The following is a 19,369-nucleotide window of genomic DNA, read 5'->3' on the forward strand; positions in this document are numbered from 1 at the left end:
ATTAATAATGATGACCATTACCGCTTGTTCGAGCACCGACTGTGTGCATCAAACGCCAGCTTAGCCCACTTAAGCTGTATTCTTTATAATCCTCATGAGATCCCCAAAGATCCCATTGTTATCTCTAGTCTACAGATGAGGACATGGGTCTCAGAAGAGTTAAGGAACTTACCCAGAGTGGCCAGGCTGGGGTTAGACTCCGCTGACCCTACAGGCCGTGCCCCTCTCCCTGGCCAAGAACACCTCTCCCTCCTCCGTGCCTGCCTTTACTTGTCCACGCAGTCCCTCGTTCCTGCCTCCATTCCTCTAACATCTGAGCGCACACTTGGTGAGAGGCAGGGGTGGATATCCCCATACGCAAAGCAGAGTCACTGCCCTTGGGGAGCCTGTAGTCTCTTGAGGGGGCAGACAGCAGTAATAAAGGGAGGAGGGCAGGTGGGGGCTCTCACCGAGGCACGGAGGCAGCAGCGAGCCAAGCCTGCAGCCTCGGGGGATCTCAGAGTTGCTTCAGCACGAGGAGGCACCCTGATCATGTGCCCCTTTGATACATCTCACAGAAGTCTGCCTCGCCCGGCTCTGTACCTCCAAGGCTTTGAGAGCCTGAAAATGGTGAGCCAGCCCTGCTCAGGCACCAGCATTAATAGCCCTTGGGGCTGTACTCTGTGAAATGGCAGTGGTCCCTGGGCTGTCACTTGTCATCACAAAGTCACCCTCCGAGGGGACTGGGGACTGCTGAGATACAGTCTATACCCCTGGAAACAAGATAAGATTCCCCACCAAGGACACCGTGTGAGGGTCCATGAGCATGTAGAAGGCAATGGCGTGCGTGCTCCCTGTCCAGATTGTCTTCCAGGCTAATGGAAAATCAGAGCATGTGCTTATGAAAATTCTGAGCATCTCGTGGGGATATCTAAAGAGGGATGTAATTAGTTAAGCTAGTTAGCAAAGGTGTAGCCTAGGGGAGAGGTAGCTGCAGGGCTGCAGGGCCTGGCAGACAGTGAGGACAGGTGTCCTCCTGCAACTGTGCTGTGAGCTTTTGGAGGAGGGGATGAGTATGGTCTGTCCCAGAGTTTGTCCTGGAAGTCGAGGCCTGTGTGTGATACCACTGGGCTCCAGAATGACAGTGAGAGCACAGACTTGGAGCCTGAGAGGAGATGGGTTCATTGTGGAAAAGGAAGAGAGAACAAATGAAGGAGCAGAGGCCCTTCGCTGGGAGTTCAGATGGGACCTGAGTGATGGTGAGGTGCCTAACCTCCACTGGGAACCCCGGCCGGGGGGTGGGAGAGGAAACACGTGGCTTTTTGCAGGAGGAATCTTGGTGAGATCCCCAGAGGAGCCCACCCTTAGCAGCATCCTCACTGAGGAGGACCTCCAGTTCTATGTGCAGCAGTTCAAGAAGTCTGGTTTCAGGTAAAGAGAACAGTGCCCCAAACACAGAAGAGAGGTGGTCGGCAAAGGGGGGCTCTTCTGCTCTCAGGGTGCCACAGCCCCAGTGAATGTCTGGCCAGCCTCTGCTTGAATGCCTCTAGTGTCGGGAGGCTCACTATCTTACGATGCTCTGCCTGCTCTAGTTTGGGGTAGCTCAGTTTGCTGTCCTTCATGCTTGTGGGCCCTCAGAGCAGACATTTTTAACCTTTTTTCAGTCACAACCCCTGTGAGAATCAGATGACAACTCTGAGTTCTTTCTTCAGAAAAACACAAAACCCTGCATAAACTCAAAAATTGCATACATTTTCAAGGGAGCTATAGACTTCTCAGGTCTTTTTTTTTTTTTTTTTTTAAGAACAGCTTTGTTGAGCTCTAACTCACATACCGTAGAATTCACCCACTGAAACTGTCCAATTCAACAATTTTTAGTCTATTCACAGAGCTGTGCAGTCATCACCACAGTCCATTTTAAAACTTGTCATCACCCCAAAAAGAAACTCTGTTCCCCTTAGCAGTCACCCTCCACTTCCCCTCGGCCCCTAGTCCTAGGCAGTCTCCAATCAGCTCTGTCTCCGTGGGTTTGCCTGTTCTGGATACTTCACGTAAATGGAGAACAACATGTTCCTCTGGGCCCCTGGCGTCTCTCACTCAGCATAATGCTCTAGGGTTCACTCAGGTTGTCTCAGGCGGCAGGACTTATTCATTTTTCCCAGATGTATTTTCAGGCTGAAGTTCAGGGCCCCTGCTCTGCCGTCACAAAGAATCGCTCTGACAGCTCCCTTTCTGCATAGCTCTTCAAGTATGTGAATATTGCAAATCTTTGGAGCTCGTGATTTCTTCAAGGCAGGGAGACCTCCCGCAGCGGTTAGCAACACTAGCAACACTCCGTCCTCCTCTTCTCCCTTACGCCTCCCTCTTTACACCCCCACCCTTCACTCAAATCCAAGGGGTAAAGAGAGCCAAACAGCAGTTGTTGCCTTTGTCGGCCCAGGCCTGGAAGTTCAGAGGCGTGAACGCCTGTGGCAGCAGCCCCTTAGGCCCCAGCATCTCCCGCACCACAGCCCACAACTCTTCCCCAAGCTTCTCCTTTTTTTCTTAAAGCAGACACAACTTAAGATCTCAGACTTGGGGACAGATTTGCTCTGGAAGGGAGCATTGAGATAATCTGATCCCACCTCCTTGTACAGGAGGGAAAATAAGAAGTCCCACAAAGGCACGTTGCTTATCCAAAGGATTTCCAGGGCCCTCCTTTTCTCCAAGGGCACCAACCCCAACCCTGCCTGAGGATTGGGAGAGTATTCTAGGTACAGCCCCAGAGCCACCCTTACCTGTCTGGAGGAGGATCTGTACCATCTCCTGATGTCCCTTTTCAGTGGGTTCCCTGGGGCAGGGAGTGGCCTCTGGATGGTGAGGGTGCTAAACCAAGCCCCCCACCCTCTAGGGTGACAGCCTCGGAGAACGTGGGGGTCCTGTGGGGCTGGCTTCCATGTGTTCCAGAAGCCCACCTCAGAGGCTGTCAGCCCCTCAGCCGAGCCCTGTGTGCCCACTGTGAAAGCACGGCAAATGTGCCGGGCAGCAAGGCCTGAATCTGGGCTCTGTTCTCTTCCCCCTGCAGAGGCCCCTGCTCTTCCTGAGATGACTGGCTCTGTGCAGAGCTGGTTCCCGGGGCGTCTGCAGCATGGTCATCTACTAAAAGCTTTCCTATTTCTATTTCCTGCTCTGGTCCCCCCAGGGGTCCCCTAAACTGGTATCGGAACCTAGAAAAGAACTGGCAGTGGGGCTGCAAAGTCTGGGGACGCAAGGTGAGTGCTGGTTCAGTGCTATTCCCCTCCCCCATGAGCTGCCCTGGGGCTTGCCATTGGCCCAACTGTTATGCCCTTGGGTCAGAGCTGGAGGTGGACAGACTGACCTGCTGGCTTCCTCCTTTCCGTCCTTTCCCTCTGGGCTTTTGGAAGTGCCTCCCTTGGGACCTCTTTCCTGATGATTCTCTGGGAGTGGTTGAGGTTGGTGTTGGGGCGGGGTAGGGGTCTGTCCGGGTGATGGCAGCATCTGTCTGGAAGGGCCAGATCTCAGGGCGGTGCCCCAGGTGAGGGCGGCAGATGGTTCAGGCTGACTCCCAAAGATGACAGAGATCATGGAGCCCCAGCTCCCAGAAGGAGCATCAGGTGCTCCCAGAGAGATAAGGCTTTAGCCTCTGGCTGGGTCACCTTGACCAAGTCAATCGAGTCTCATTTCCTCATTTGTCAAGCAGAAGATGGATTTCCATTCTCTGCATCTGCACAGAGAGTAATGGGTCCCTGTTACATTCAAAACGTTAAAAACCTGAGGGAGCTTGCGTTTTCACGTTCCTCAGCTCACTCGGAAGCGCTGGTTATCTCATGACTCACTTGACTGTGAACGCCCTCTGTGCCAGGCCCTGTGCTAGACCTTGGGGACACCAGGTCAATAAAACAGATGAGGTCCTCACCTCCTGGGGTTAGGACTTGAGGCAGTAGAGCAGAGAACGTAGTGGTTAAGAGCAGGCTGGGCAGCAAGTTGAGCTGGGGTCTAATCCCTGTGTGACCTTGGGCAAGGAACTTAACCACTCTGTTCTCCTTGGCCACTTCTGTAATATGGCAATGACAAGAAGAGTGCCTACCTCATAGAGCGGTGTAAGGATAAAATGGATTAATGCATGTAAAATGCTTCGAACAGTGCCTTGCACATAGTAGGAGTTCAATTAATGCTCGTTATCCTTATCATCTCTCTAATCTGTGATTGACAGAAATTACACCACTGCAGTTTGATAGGCAAAATCTCTCACAGCATGAAGGGATGTAATGACAAAGGCTTTGGGAAGGTGAACCCCTATGGTGCCAAAGTTGGGAACCCCCTTCTTCTGTGGTTACCTTCCAGACCCTCCTCCTCTTCTACCTCCACCCATGCCCCCACCACCAATTTGCATTTTGACTTGGAAGATTCTAGAGTTTACACGATCCTACAGCAGCTTCACGATGAGTTTCAGCAACAAAATCACTTTTGCACATCCCCTGGTTCTTCATTTGGAGGAGGGGATGCCCTGAGAAATACATGGTTCTGCGTGTAAGTAAAAAATAGTGCAGATTCCTTAACTGGGACAAATTAAAGCTGTTTGAAAGTTATAATGGTAGAGCGAGAACAAAGAGGATAAATGGAGGCTTTCTCGACCTCGCAGTGCCCCTTCAGTCAGTAGATAAAAGTGAAGTCATTTTTGCTGCCTCCAATGTCACGTTGATAACAGTTGTGGTAGACCCATTCACTCTAGGATCTTGGCTGCCCTTTTTAAGCATTCATTTAATTCAAAGAAAAGGAATAGTGATCTCTGTTCAAGGGCATTTTCCTCCTTTCCGGTGCCATCCATTCGGTTCCACGAATATCAGTCACACGGAGTGGGCCAGCATGTGTGTTCTTGGTTACACACACATGCACACAAAACCTGTGTTGGTCATTACACTGTGAAATCCATCTATGTTAGAAAACCTAGCCTTTTCCTGCTGTGTGTCTCCTTTACTTTCACACAGAACACTTCACTTCTGACACTGCCGGTCACCAGATGTGTGGAGGTTTTCCCCCACCCAGCAATAACTCTGCAACATCAGCTGGGTGTCCTACAATTCAACTCAATTCTGACAGTATCTACCCAGAAATAGCGTCAGATCCCGCAGGTTAAGGGCTCAGTCCCACAAGACTGCCCCAATTTCAGATGCGAATCACAAGCCCAGGTTGTCACCTGTGCTTCTGACCAAGCAGCTATAAATCAGAGCTTCCCAAGACTTTGCCTCAGGTTTGATTAATTTGCTAGAGTGGGTCACAGAACTCAGGGAGACTCTTCCTTAGGTTTATCAGTTTATTAAAGGATATGATAGAGGACACAGATGAACAGCCAGATGGAGAGATACATAGGGTGAGGTCTGGGAGGGTCCCGAGTGCAGGAGCTTCTGTCCCCATGGAGTTAGGGTGTGTCACCCTCCTAGTGTGGATGTGTTTGCCAACATGGAAGCTCCCTGAACCCCATACTATTGAGATTTTATGGATTTTTATGGAGGCTTCCTCATGTAGGCATGATCAATTAACTCCATTTCTGCCCCTCTCTCCTCTGGAGGGTGAAGGATGGGGCTGAAAACTCCAAGCTTAAAATCATGGCTTGGTCTTTCTGGTGACCAGCCTCCATCCAAGAGCCCACCCAGAGTCACCTCATTAGAACAAAAGATGCTCCAAGTGTTCTTATCACTTAAGAAATTATAAGGGCTTCAGGAGCTCTGTGCCAGGAACCAGGGGCTAAGACCACTAATTTCTATTATCTCACACCCTCATTTTAGATCTCCAGTAATAGTGATGCTTCCTTCATGCCAATCATGGTGGAAACAAAGTCAGGACCACAGTGGGGGTGGGGGTAGTTAGTGGAGAAAGCTGCACAGCGTGAAAATGGAGTCCGTCTCCCTGCCCCGGGGGTGGAGGGCCTGAGTTGTGGAGGGGTGTGAGGTGCAGGAAGGGACCCGCTCTTTGCTCCTCCCGGCTTCTACTGCCTACTTACCTCCCCAGATCCTGATTCCCGCCCTGATGGTAACCGCGGAGAAGGACATCGTGCTCGTTCCTGAGATGTCCAAGAACATGGAGGACTGGGTAAGGGAATGGTCCTGCTCTGGGGTCATCAGTGCTTCCTGGAAGAGGGCACAGGTGTCCCAGAGGAAAGATGGCAGCCAAGGACACAGACTGGGGTGTTTGGTTGAACCACTTGCTTGACGAGCGGCCTCGTCAGTAGCATCACTGTCACTTCTTGAGAGCAGCAATCGTGATTGATGCTTCCTTTCCCCTGCACTGATGTAGGCTCTCATTCATTCATTCACTTATTCATTCACTCATTCATTCATTCATCTCACAGGCTTTTACTGTGCACTTAAATGACTTGGACAGTACTAGATACTGGGAGGTGAAGATGAATAAGATGCAGACCTCACCTTATAGGGGCTCACTGTCCAGCAGTTAATCCCATATGCAGGACAGATGTGAAGAAGTGGGCATGATTGGGAGCGAGGCTTCACAGAGGTGCTGACCGTTGCATCTGGCCCTGATGAACCACTGAGGCTTGCCCGGCAGAAGGAGAACAGGGAGAGGGAGACACTGGGTGTTGAGGGGTGAGGAGCATGCAGGGCAGGGCATGCTCAGAGGATGGCAGGAGCTCGATGAGGCTGTGAGGTTTTGCTGAGCCTGCTGGGCCAGCTGAGCTGTGTAGACCCATGGGCATGAGACCATTGAAGGGGATGGGTGTATCAAACCCGTGGGTTGGAAGCTCACTCTGCTAAGAGTGTGGAGTTGGTAGGGATTGGGGAGGCCTGCAGGTGGGGTGCCTGTGGACCGGCTAGATGCTGAGAGCCGTCCGTCTGCACTTAGCTGTGGCTTTGTTAACATCATCAGACATAGTGGAGATAGTGCGGTTAGCGAGATGCTGCCAAGGATGCCCTTCGTGGGCTCTGGAGCCAGCCGAGGAAGGGCTGTGGAAAGCTACGAGAGCCCGCAGGGACTCCTTCTCTGTGGTCCTGACCCTGGGAGGTTTCTGTAGAGACTCAAGTTCTCTAGCTGGCCCTTTCCAGCCCTTGCAACTGCCTGCTAACCTTACTGAGGGTTGTTAGGCCTGGAAGGGGCAGCTCCTGCCTGGGGGTGGAAAGCCGCATTTCTCCCAGCATTTTCCATATCCTGTCATGGTTGGCGCTCCTCAAGGCTTGGGTCCAGAGGGAACTCGCGTGACCCGAGCTTTGCATTCTAGGTCCTTGTTGCTGTGACCCACTGTGGGGATTCAGGTTCCAAAAGGGAGGCCCAGCAGCCCTGCATGCACACCAACAGGGAAGAGGGAGGCAGCCTGCGAAGGGACGCAGTCATGACCAAGTGGTGGGAGCCAAACAACAACCAGGCATTTTCCAGGCAGCAAAAGGCCGAGTCCTAATGATTCGGCAGGGAGGCAGTTTGTTGAGAAGAGTACGAGGCAGCCCTGAATTTGCATCTTAGCTCAGCCGCTCTCTGTGTGGCCTTGGGCAGGTTACCTAACCTTTCTGAGCCTTCATGTTACCGCACAGGATTATGGTCAAGATTAAATAAGGCAGTGCAGGTAGAGCACCTAGCACACGGCAGGAGGTCAATAAACGGTCATTCCTTTCCTAAATAACACAGTGCTTTTCTGGGGAAAATGAAATGGCCTCTGGGGAGCAGAGAGGAAGGTGTCCCCTCACAGGGGTCGCCACTGCTCATTGCACTAACCTGAAACCAGACCTGTTTACATTCTGCTATTTACTTTTCTGGGGTTTTCATGCAGATCCCCCACCTGAAAAGGGGCCACATTAAGGATTGTGGACACTGGACACAGATGGAGAAGTAAGGAGATGGGTGGGCGGGGGTCCCTGGGTGGGGGAGATCCCTGTTCACCTTCAGTAAGGGTTTTCCAGGCTTAGCCATCCACTCCATCACCTCTGCCTTGGGGTGAGCGAGGGGATGCAGATAGGTGTGAATTGCCTTTTGTTTCCTTTCCAGGCCCACCGAGTTGAATCAGATCCTCCTCGAGTGGCTGGAAACTGATGCCAAGGACCCACCGGTGGTCCTGACGCTTTAGAGTTTGACATGTGCCAGCCTGCAGCAGGCCTTCAGCACTGTCCTCTGCTGGGACGCTGCTCTTGGTGACCAGATGGGGCCTTACCAGCCTCTCTCACAGCCGGCAGCATTGTTCTGAAGGGGTTTGCAGCAGAGTGATTTTCTTTAAATGGAGTGGGTCAAATTTGACGTGATTTTAAGTAGAGGAAGAATCACGTGTGATTAATTCTCTGGGTATAAATGCATCGCTCTATCTCTAAAAATAGTTAGTGTTCTGTGGACAGAACAGGGGGTGATTTCTCCTTAACTAACCAATTCATAGTTTTGCAGCAAAATCAGCAGTTAATTTCGAAGCATTTCGGCAGGGACTGGAACGCCTTTATTCATTAAAGCTAAGACAACTGTGATACTGCTGTCTGTGTTCTTGGGAGGGGAGCAGAGTCATTGTTCTAAAAACAATGCATTCGAATGAACACATTTCCCGTGGCTCTTGAGTCTACCAGGCTCTGTGTGGTCTAGACCAGCACTGTCCAGTGGAACTTTCGAAGGTGCTAGAAACGGTCTGTTCTGTGCCATCGGACAGAGTAGCCCCTGGCCACACATGGCCATGTGCACTTTCTGCCGGCTGCGCAAGCGCGGCACGCTCACGTACATATGCACACCTCCCTCGCTGCTTTCTGCAGGGAAAGCTTAGGGAGGAGGTGGTCTCTCCAAGCTGAATTATGAAATTTGACAAGTTCAGATTAACCAGGCAAAAAAGGTATGTGTGTTCATGTGTGTGTCGAAAGCAAGGGGAAGGTTGAAATGTTAGCAGCTTCATTATTAAGTGCCCCTGTGTGCCTGGAGCCGTACATACACCATCTCTTTCCCTTCCCATTTAACAGATGGGGAAACTGAGGTTCAGATAATTTGCCCAAGGTCATTTGGCTAGTTGGGGGCAGAGCCTGAATTCAGACACACGCCGTCTGGTTCCAGAGGCTGAGCTGCTTCTACCGAAAATCTTTCTGAACTGGAGTCAGACTACCTAGACTACCTAGACTACCTAGACTACCTAGACTACCTAGACTACCTAGACTACCTAGACTACCTAGACTACCTAGACTACCTAGACTACCTAGACTACCTAGACTACCTAGACTACCTAGACTAGAGTCCTGGTTTGCCACTTACCACCGCGTGACCTCGAGAAAGGGCTTCCTGTGCCTCGGTTTCCTCACCTATAAAGGGGACATTAATAGTACGAAACTCATAGGTGGTTGTGAGTCTTAGATGAGTTAATATACACAGGGCCCTACGATGGTGCCGGGCTCAGAGGAAGTGCTACAGAAGTATTAGCTATAAGATTTCCAGTTTATTCTGGGACAAGGCTGTGAGGGCTTTAAATTTCCAGCCTCACCACCACCACCTCCTTCCTTTTGCATCTGAGAATTAAAGGGCTCATTTAAAAGGCAAATATGTGACCTGGGGAAATGAAAACATGAGCCAGATAACGTTATTTTACGGCCTCAGTATGTCCAAGCTCATGTGTGCGGACAGGTGGGAGGAAAGAAAAGAAGAGTCTTAGAACACCCTTCGTTAGAGGAAGCACAGATGGGCCAACCTGTCCGCGCTGGCTGTCTCAGCTGCAGCACTCTGTGCGGCAACTCCCATAAACAATCAAAAGTGCCTCTGAACGTGCACGGTGATGGATGGTAATTAGTCTCTGGCTGGTGAACATGATGTAGCCTACACAAATAAAAATACAATGACGTACACCTGAAATTTATATAATGTTATAAACCAGTGTTACCTCAACAAAAAAAAAATGCCTCAGAGATTCTACTCTTCAGGCAAATAGGAGTCACATGAATTAAGCCATAGCATTGCAACAAAAAATATAACCAGTCATACAAGATTGATGGTCATAAAGGACACTCGACTGGAAAAAGTCTCTAGGTTTTAAGAAAACACTAGGAACGTCCAGAGCTGTGTTTCCTGGTCTGCTTTGGGGAGCTGCAGGCCACGTGTCAACTCTGCAGTTGTGGCAACAAAGGGGGTTGACTGTAATAGGACACGGGAGATTTCAGATGCCAATTTTTTTTTTTTTAACACTTGCTTTTTATCTTTTTTATTTTTTATTTATTTATTTTTTTTTTTGTGAGGAAGATCAGCCCTGAGCTAACATCCGTGCTAATCCACCTCTTTTTGCTGAGGAAGACCAGCTCTGAGCTAACATCTATTGCCAATCCTCTTCCTTTTTTTCCCCCAAAGCCCCAGTAGATAGTTGTACATCATAGTTGCACATCCTTCTAGTTGCCCTGTGTGGGACGCGGCCTCAGCATGGCCGGACAAGCGGTGCGTCAGTGCGCGCTCGGGATCTGAACCGGGGCCACCAGTAGCAGAGCGCGCACACTTTACCCCTAAGCCACGGGGCCGGCCCTCAGATGCCATTTTAAGTACGACTTGCTGGTAGTGTATAATTAAATTGATTTGATTATAAAACGTTATTTTTCTTTCATGACTACAAAAGGCATAAGTAACAAATGTATTCACCTCTGCTAAGGGAAATAGGCTTTTTTAAGAGGCATGGCAAACCCATATTAACTCTCACACCAACACACCAGTGGGGTCATGGAGCTCTCCTGAGGGAGCTGAGGTCACTCACTGGTTCTGTCCTTACACTTAGTGGCTGTCAACTAGCAGGTCCAAGGTTTCCAGGAGAAAGGTCTTCTAAAAGTGAATCTGTTAGAATAGATGGGACAAAGCTATTTCTGTCTCTCTTGGGGTATAATGAACCCATGATTTCAGGCCTTGAAGTAACTCTAGCCAGTTTCTGTATTGTTCACACCAGCATTACCATGAGCACAAACTAAAAGCAAACAATGGTTAAAATATCTAAGTTGGAAGTGCAAAGGTTTTTATGACAGGAATTGGGTGGGAAATGTCATGCTTTGCTCTTCAAAGGAATCCTTTCTGCCACAAATGACAAAATATTTTCTTATCTTAGCTATTGTAGAAGTTTCTCCCAAGTGTTTGCCACTGTACCGGATTTTTTTTTTTTTTTTTGCTGAGGAAGATTCACCCTGAGCTAACATCTGTGCCAGTCTTCCTCTATTTTATATGTGGGTCACGGCCACAGCACGGCCGCCAACGAGTGCTGTAGGTCTGCGCCCGGGATCTGAACCTGGGCCACCAAAGCAGAGTGCGCCAAACTTAACCAGTAGGCCATGGGGCCGGCCCCTGCACCCAATTATTAGTTTTCTCCCTTAGACTGTAAGGCCCTTGGGATTAGAGGCTCCCTGTCTAGGTGATTCATCCTTGATCCTAACCTAGCACATGCCTGGCATTTTGTAGATGCTCATTAGATGTTTGCTGAATAAATCAGAGAATGTATGCATAAATGAAAGAATGGAGAAATGAGTTACTTTCAAATTCTTGATTTTGATGTCCTACTGGGTGAGCTGGATGGCCAATTGCATGACTGTTTTCACTATTCCAAGCCTTGGTGGATCTCTTATTAAGACTGTTGGCTTATCTGCTGAGAGAACTAAATTCAGAAGGAGACATCCAGACTGTAGACATCACCAAATCTTCACTAGGATTCATTGGATAAACTGCAACAGAGCATCGGTGGGTGTCTGCTGTGTAAAAGAACTTCAATAATTATTTTAATAACACAGCTGAAGTAGTTAAGGTTACTGTAGATGTTTACAGCTTTCATGTTATAAGGTATGAGTGGAATAATTTTGTCAATTTACCTAAAAACATTTTATCATATTTAAATTAAGGGTTTTGAGGCCGGTACCTACTTTTGAAAGAATATCAATGATGTTTCTACTCCTGTAATCCCACTTTTTTATTGTGGTAAAATAGACATAACAAAATTTATCATTTTAACTATTTTTAAGTATACAGTTCAGTGGCATTAATATATTCATATTGTTGTATAACCATAACCACCATCCATCTCCAAAATCTTTTTATCTTCCCAAACAGTTCTGTCCCCATTAAACACTAACTCCCCATTCCCCTCTCCCTCCAGCCCCCAGTAACCACCATTCTACTTTCTGTCTTTATGAATTTGACTGTTCTAGATACCTCATACAAGTGGAATCATAATGTATTTGTCTTTTGGTGACCGGCTTATTTCACTTGGTATAATGTCCCCAAGGTTCATCCATATTGTAACATGTCCGAATTTCCATCCTTTTTAGGGCTGAATAATATTCCATTGTGTGTATATACTATAAAGTTGCGTCTACCTTTTGGCTATTGAGAATAATGCTGCTGTGAACATGGGTGTACAAATATTTCGAGTCCCTTCTTTTAGTTCTTCTAGGTATAAACTCAGAAGTGTAATGGCTGGATCATGTGGTAATTCTGTGTTTAGGTTTTTGAGGAACCACCATATTTCCGTAGTGGCTACACCATTTTACATTCCCACCAGCAGTCCACAAGGGTTCCATTTTCTCCACATCATCACCAACACTTGTTATTTTCTGGGTTTCTTCGTAGTAGCCATCCTAAGGGGTATGAAGTGGTATCTCATCATGGTTTTGATTTGCATTTCCCTGATGACGAATGATGTTGAGCATCTTTTCATGTGCTTATTGGCCATTTGTATATCTTCTCTGTAGAAATGTCTATTCAAGTTCTTTGCCCATTTTTAAATCAGGCTGTTTGTTTTTTGGTTGTTGAGTTCCAGGAGTTCTTTATATATTCTGGATAGTAATCTCTTATAAGATATATGATTTACAAATATTTTCTCCCATCCAATGGGTTGTAAGCTCACTTTTTAATTGATTAGCAAATAACTTACATGTTTAGGGCCGGCCTCGTGGCTTAGCAGTTAAGTGCGCGCAGTCCGCTGCTGGCGGGCCGGGTTCAGATCCTGGGCGCGCACCGACGCACTGCTTCTCCGGCCATGCTGAGGCCGCGTCCCACATACAGCAACTAGAAGGATGTGCACCTATGACATACAACTATCTACTGGGGCTTTGGGGGAAAAATAAATAAAAATTAGAAAATGAATTAAAATCAGGATTTAAAAAAAAAAGAAAAGAAAAGAAAATAACTTACGTGTTTAAAAGGCCCTCGGTTGGGACCTAACTTCTGTTTCTTATTTAGTTGATCACTGTTTTCCGTGATGCTGGCACCAGAATGGAAGGGCAGAGGGTATCAGCATTGTCCCCCACCCCCAGCACGACTGTTTGGCTTGTGTCAGAATTTCGAAGACAGAAACAATTCTTTGTTTATGCAACTCAAAGTAAAATTCCAAAGAAAGCCCCAAAGAGTGGTCTTTGTTGCTATTTGAATAGATTGAGAGGATGGATATGTGGTCCTTGTCTCCATCAGTTATGCTGGATTCAGATGGGAAAAGACCTCTGAGGGTCAGGGGACATTTTAGACAGTGCCATCCCACCTTGTCTTATGTGTTACATGAACTTTACACCCTGCATCATATTTTAAAGAGAATGAGCTGGCTGCCTTGGACAAGGAAGCCATATCTGCAGATCAGAAACCATTAAACACTCTTCCAAATATTCAGTGTTTCCATGAAATGTGTGAAGTTTCCATGTACAAATTGTATCTGAAGGAGCTCATTCTCACCAATGAACAAGTACGGGAGGGGTAAAGGTCAAAAACAAGCTTCAGTGACCACTGACACGGTAACATTAATTTCCTTTGCCAACAAATGTTTGAAAAAGTTAAGACTCAGCAATTATTGAACAAGCTGAGTCCTTCAGACAAGAAGAAATAAGCAATAAACCATTGACCTCAACCATGGGCTGGAGGCAATGCAGATTGAATTAACTGATACACACCATTTTTGCTGATTTTTATGTTTCTTTTCATATCATTTTACTTTTTTCGATAAAGGCAATTTATAAAATTGATGTGACTGGCTTGGGGGGTGCAGGGCAGGAAGCGTTCCTTCCAAGGCAGTCGCACGGGGTGAGGAAGGAAAACCGGATGCCAGACTCCAGGCTCTGGGAAATCTCAGCAAAAGAGGGAAGGGAGCCCCTCAGGCAGGTCTGGGGCACAGCTTAGTGCAGCCAGCACCCACAGCTCCAGCTTCCTGAATGTCCCTGCTCGGAGTACATTCACCAAAAGGAGAAAACTTAGGACCAGCAGAGTTGAAAGGGTCACTGGGGAGAGGGGGGAGCAGGACATACTTTGCCTGAAGTCGTGGGGACAGGACTTGAGGGCAAGTGGGAGACAAGCTATTTATCTGGGGTGACACCAGGCTGTACCTCTGCAGTCCCTCCCCTCCCTGCCATGGGCCTCTCTGTGCCCCCTTCCCCCTGCCCCAGGCTTGGGGCCCCTGGGCCCCCTTCCAGGGCTTTGGGACCATGAGTGTGGAGAAAGGACAGTAGCCAACCTGACAGTGCTTTCTCCATCCCTTGGCCCCAAAGTCCCCCCACTGACCCCCTACTCCCACCCAAGCCCTGCCTTTCCCAGGCAAGCAGTCTGAAGTTCTATGGGGACTTCATCTCTCTTCCCTTGGGCAATGGAGCTGGTCAACGTGGTATGCACAGGCCCTACCTCCTGGATCAGGGACAGTCCCAGTGAAGCAGGCGCAGAGGGAGGAGGCCCTGCTCTTCTCTCTCACAAAGGCCTCAGTGGAGACCCCAGCCTCAGGCCTTGCAGACACCATGTCTTAGTCTGCTCGGGCTGCTGTAACAAAGTACCACAGATGGGCGGCTTCAACAACAGACATTTTTTTCCTCACAGTTCTGGAGGCTGGAAGTCCAAGACCAAGCTGTCAGCAGGGTTGGTTTCTTCTGAGGCCTCTCTCCTTGGCTTGTAGATGGCCACTTCTCACTGTGTCCCATCAACCGAGGAAAATTCACTGCAATTTAAACAGCGGATATTTATTTGGGCGATTAGAATTGCAATTCAGGGAGCACAGATTCAGGTAGAAACCCAAATACTGTCCTGCTAGGGAGTAAAGGTCAGGGGCTTTTAAAGGCAAAGAAGGGAGGTTGTATTACAAAGAATTTTTGTTTGTTTTTTTGTGAGGAAGATCAGCCCTGAGCTAACATCTGATGCCAATCCTCCTCTTTTTGCTGAGGAAGATTGGCCCTGGGCTAGCATCCATGCCCATCTTCCTCCACTTTTATATGGGACGCCGCCACAGCATGGCTTGACAAGCAGTGTGTTGGTGCGCGCCCGGGATCCGAACCCGGGCTGCCACAGCGGAGCACGCGCACTTAACCGCTACACCACCGGACCAGCCCCCTATAAAGAATTTTAATTGGAGTCGGAGGCAGAGAGCTAGTCTTGGCTAAACAGTGATTGACTATTGATTCTATCGTCAGAAAGTCCACAGTCCTCAGTCTTGGTGATCAGGATGTACATTCTTCTGCTTCCTTCTCAAACAATTGCTTGTAGAACAGTTGCCGTCTTGGCCCAGTCCAAGGCTCAGGACAGCAAGGCAGTTTCTCTGGAAAGGCAGCTCCAACTCCATTTTAAAATGGCTCCACTATAGTCGATTTTGACAGTTCTCATATCATCTTCCCTGTGTATGTGTCTGTGTCCTAAGCTCTTCTTATAAGGACATCAGTCATATTGGAGTAGGGGCCATCCTAGTGACCTTATTTTAACTTAATCACCTCTTTAAAGTCCCTATCCCCAAATGTAGTCACATTCTGAGGTACTGGGGGCTAGGGCTTCAAAACAGGAATTTGGGGGGACACAATTCAGCCCGTAAGACACGGGTTCCAGCTCTTCCCCTAAGTCGTCTCTGTTCTGTGGTCCGAGCTCCACAGTCTCCTCGCCTGTCTCCAGGACCCCCTCTCTGTGACTGCGCTACTAAGCCGTCATCAACAGCAGCACCTCCTCTAGCTGGGATTTCCCTGTGGGGAGCACATGGCTGCCACTGTCACCTCACACGGACATTTGCAGTTGGGGGGTGCAATCCTGCACACATGCACATACATGCACACATGCACATACATGCATGCACGCGCACATGAGCATACATGCGCACACACGTGCGCGCGTGCATACATGCACACACACGTGCACGTGCACTTCGCAGCTGGTGAAAATCCTAGTTTAGGGGACATGGGTATGACTCTGGTTCCAGAACTTCTCATGTGTATATTCGTCCCCAAACTCCACTCCTCCAGCCCGGCCTTTTCCCCTCCAAAACTCCAGAGCTGTTGGTCACGCTTCCCACTAGACACCAGCTCTTGGCTCAGAAAGATCTGATAAGCCAACATGCTCGGTGACTTATTAGTTTGTTGCACAAACACACCGGGCACTGGATCTGTGCCAGGCACTGAGCTCAGGGATGATGATGTGGACAATAGTGTCCCAGGGATCCTGACCCACGAGCTCACAGCTGGAGGCTGATGCAAGAGTTTGCTACCATTTCAAGCACCGATTGCATCCCTCGTATGTCTACCATAACCTTTATGTCGACCCAGATTGAGGCAAAAGTGCCCCTACTTCATCGAGGAAGAAAATGAGGTTCACAGAAGTTAAGCGGCACCGCATGGATGAGGAGCCCGAGTCTGCCTGCCCCGGAGCCTGGGGAAAGGAAGAGCACGGCCAGAAGACTCTGCCTTGTCCCCTGGCTACAGCCACCAGTGTCCTGTTCTGTCTCCCTACAGTGGTGGGGAGCTCGGTGGATTCATCCCCTAGATCTGACGAAACACACGGATGCAGATCTCAGCTGCGCAGGCTTGCCACCTGTGCCCTCCTGCAAGCAGGCTACCAAGGGAGCCCCTGCATTAAGACCCCCGCCAGGCCTCCCCATCACAGCCCCCCTGACCTATGGTATTAAGGACCTAGTTTTGAAGTTGAGGGGTCCTCTGGCTCCAGAATCCCTAGAGTTGGGGTCAGAGCTGTTGGGGCCCAGGACAGGCCACCCCAAAATATCCCACAATAGCATGTTGATTATTTTGAATTAAAGTTACTCGAGAAGCAGAAAGGGCCTCTGCCCTGCTGTCGCCACTCCCACTGAAAGCAGGAAGAAAATCCCCCTGCGGAAGGTGCTCTCCCTGCACCTGATCACAGAGCTGGGAAGGCGGGGCCCAGAAGCCTTGCTCATTTACCTCCTCCAACCTAAACTCTGCTTACATTCCTCGCTAGTTACATACTTCAAATCTAAGTTTCTTTGTCCTGTCATTCCTCACAAATTCACTGTTTCTTTGGGTAAAAGATCTACCTACTGCCTGCTTTGTTCACTCTCCGAGCATCATTTCATGATTCTCATGTGCACGTGTAATTAAATTGGGTTTTCCTCCTGTTAATCCGGTTTTGTGTCAATTTTATTATTAGTCCAGCTGTAAGAACACGAGACAGTAGAAAGTGGATTTTTCCCTGTCCCAACAGACCTTAAGCAGCTTCCAAAACAGAGCAGCTGCCCCTTAAACTCTGCGCTTCCACCTCGCTGCAGGAGTGGGGCCCCGGGCAGGGGGCAGGCCTGAGCTGCTGTTTGTCTGGGAGGAGCCTGTTGCAACACTGTTTACCCACGTTTGTGGGGACGCACAGCCCCTGGGTGTGCGGCAGCTTCGGAGTCAGCCCTGAGCACCGAGGTCGCTGTGCTGCCTGCTCAGGCCCCTTGGCTGCGCCTCTGCACCCTATTGCCCAGTGCTCTGTTCCCAGAGGAAGAAGGAGTCAACCAAGACCACTGACCCACCGCTGGAGCCATGGTAGGGCCACGTGGCATGGTGGGTCAGCCCAGCCAGGCTGCGTCCACCCTGGGCTTGTGAGCCAAGCATGGGAGGGCAAAATTAGGTCAAATCTGGGGCCAAGGGGCAGCCACGGAGACCTGCCTGAATTGCACCTGTGGCTCTGAGGAGGCACTGGGTGGTGGGGAAGGCCTGGGAGAGGAGGCCTGGGTGGGACTCCAGTGTCTTCACTTGGTTGCTCTGTGAGCTTGGGGAAGTTCACCTCTCTGAGCCTGTTTCTGCTCCTAAAAATGAGAGTACTATTACCCAGTTCGTGGCATTACTGCAAGGTCTAAGTAAGATACTATACACAGAGGACCCCAGCACAGGGCTGGGGCAAAGCGGCAGGCGGCCCACAAATGGGAGTCTTGCCCTGGGCTCCCACCGGGGCTAGATGCCAGGAAGGCTGCTATGGAGACTCCCAGGTGCGCCCCTTCCCTGGAGGAGAAGCCTGGCGGGACAGCCGAAGGCCAGGTCCAAGTCCTTCATGCAGCCCTCCCCGATCGCCCTACTCAGCCGGGCTACACCTGCTGCCAGGTCCCCCAGGCAGGAGCCCCGAGTCCTGCTCTTTCGGGCTCCACCCCTGCCCCCATTGAGCCCCTTCTCCTAAGAATGAGCAGAGTTTTCTGTGTGGTCTGCCCACCTGACTGTGAGGGATCAAGGGAGACAAGAGCAGGAAGACCACGTGTAGCTGCACAGCTTCAGGGCTTCCTCTGTGTTGAATCTTCCCGCCGGCGCTGAGAGGTGATTGGGGCAGAGAAAGAGCCCGGGCTGGGTGCCATGGCCCCAGCCTCCATTTCTACAATGGCAGGACAGCAGGACGGGGGTCAGGGCAGCCAGATGTCCCATATCTGTGGTCACTCGGCTTTTCTCCTGCCACAGGTCCACGGGTACAAAGGTGTCAAGTTCCAAAATTGGGCCAGGACATACGGCTGTTGCCCGGAGATGTACTACCAGCCCACGTCCGTGGAGGAGATCAAAGAGGTGAGTGTCCATCTCAGCACAGCGCCGGATGGCCCAGCCCCTGGACCTCCAGCTCATCTGGGCCCTAGAGACCAGGCCCTGCCCCAGAGAGGGGGCTGAGGGATGGAATTTGGGAGCTAAGACCCCATCCCCACCCCAGAATTGCTGGCCGGGCTAGAGCTCCGTGCAGTGGGCTCCTGGCCCTTCTTCCCCTGCTCCAGCTCCATGAGGCTGCCACGTCACCACCTACTGTGCCCACCAGTGCCTGCCGGACTTAACGTTTCCAGCTCAGGTCTCTTCTCTGAGCTACGGACTCACATATGACTTCTCTCGCTGTGTGTCTCAAAGACGTCTCAAACTTACATGCCCAAATCTATGTTTTCGATCTTTTGTTTGTTCTTGCCTTCAACCTGTGTCTTCCCTCCTTGTGGATTCCCAGGCCACCTGATCTGAAGGGCGTGCTCAGTCTTCTCTATCTCAACTCCCTTTTGTGGCCTTCATTGCATATTCGAAACTCGCTATTGTTTTGTTGACTTGGACATTCTCATGCTTCGGCTCTGCCCTGCATAAGAGCATAAGACCATGCTCGTCTTGTTTTCTATCTTATCCTCAGACTTGGACATTCTCATGCTTCGGCTCTGCCCTGCATAAGAGCATAAGACCATGCTCGTCTTGTTTTCTATCTTATCCTCAGCACCCAGCACTCTGCCCGGCACACA

The 19,369-nt window shown here is 49.8% G+C and overlaps 2 protein-coding genes across 6 annotated transcripts in view; both read left to right on the forward strand.

Moving 5' to 3' along the window:
* EPHX2 (epoxide hydrolase 2) overlaps positions 1-8,432 on the forward strand; it is an 83,494-nt gene extending 75,062 nt beyond the window's left edge. For both annotated transcript variants that reach the window (XM_087437356.1, XM_087437355.1), the window contains 5 exons: positions 1,308-1,410; positions 3,161-3,230; positions 5,989-6,069; positions 7,754-7,812; positions 7,969-8,432. In XM_087437356.1, the coding sequence (XP_087293482.1) occupies positions 1,308-1,410; positions 3,161-3,230; positions 5,989-6,069; positions 7,754-7,812; positions 7,969-8,047 (392 nt within the window). In that variant the 3' untranslated portion in view covers positions 8,048-8,432. The remainder of the gene's footprint in view (positions 1-1,307; positions 1,411-3,160; positions 3,231-5,988; positions 6,070-7,753; positions 7,813-7,968) is intronic.
* A 64-nt stretch (positions 8,433-8,496) lies between these two features.
* The window catches only part of LOC106802332 (L-gulonolactone oxidase), a 44,013-nt gene continuing 33,140 nt past the window's right edge, over positions 8,497-19,369 (forward strand). For 2 of the 4 annotated variants that reach the window (XM_014789923.2, XM_087437358.1), the window contains exon 1: positions 17,677-18,671. In XM_014789923.2, coding sequence (XP_014645409.2) covers positions 18,468-18,671 — 204 coding nt within the window. In that variant the 5' untranslated portion in view covers positions 17,677-18,467. The other 2 variants (XM_087437357.1, XM_087437359.1) reach the window with 2 other exon arrangements.

Source organism: Ceratotherium simum, chromosome 12 (genome assembly GCF_057802395.1).
Source record: "Ceratotherium simum simum isolate JZ-2026a chromosome 12, ASM5780239v1, whole genome shotgun sequence".
NCBI lineage: Eukaryota > Metazoa > Chordata > Mammalia > Perissodactyla > Rhinocerotidae > Ceratotherium > Ceratotherium simum.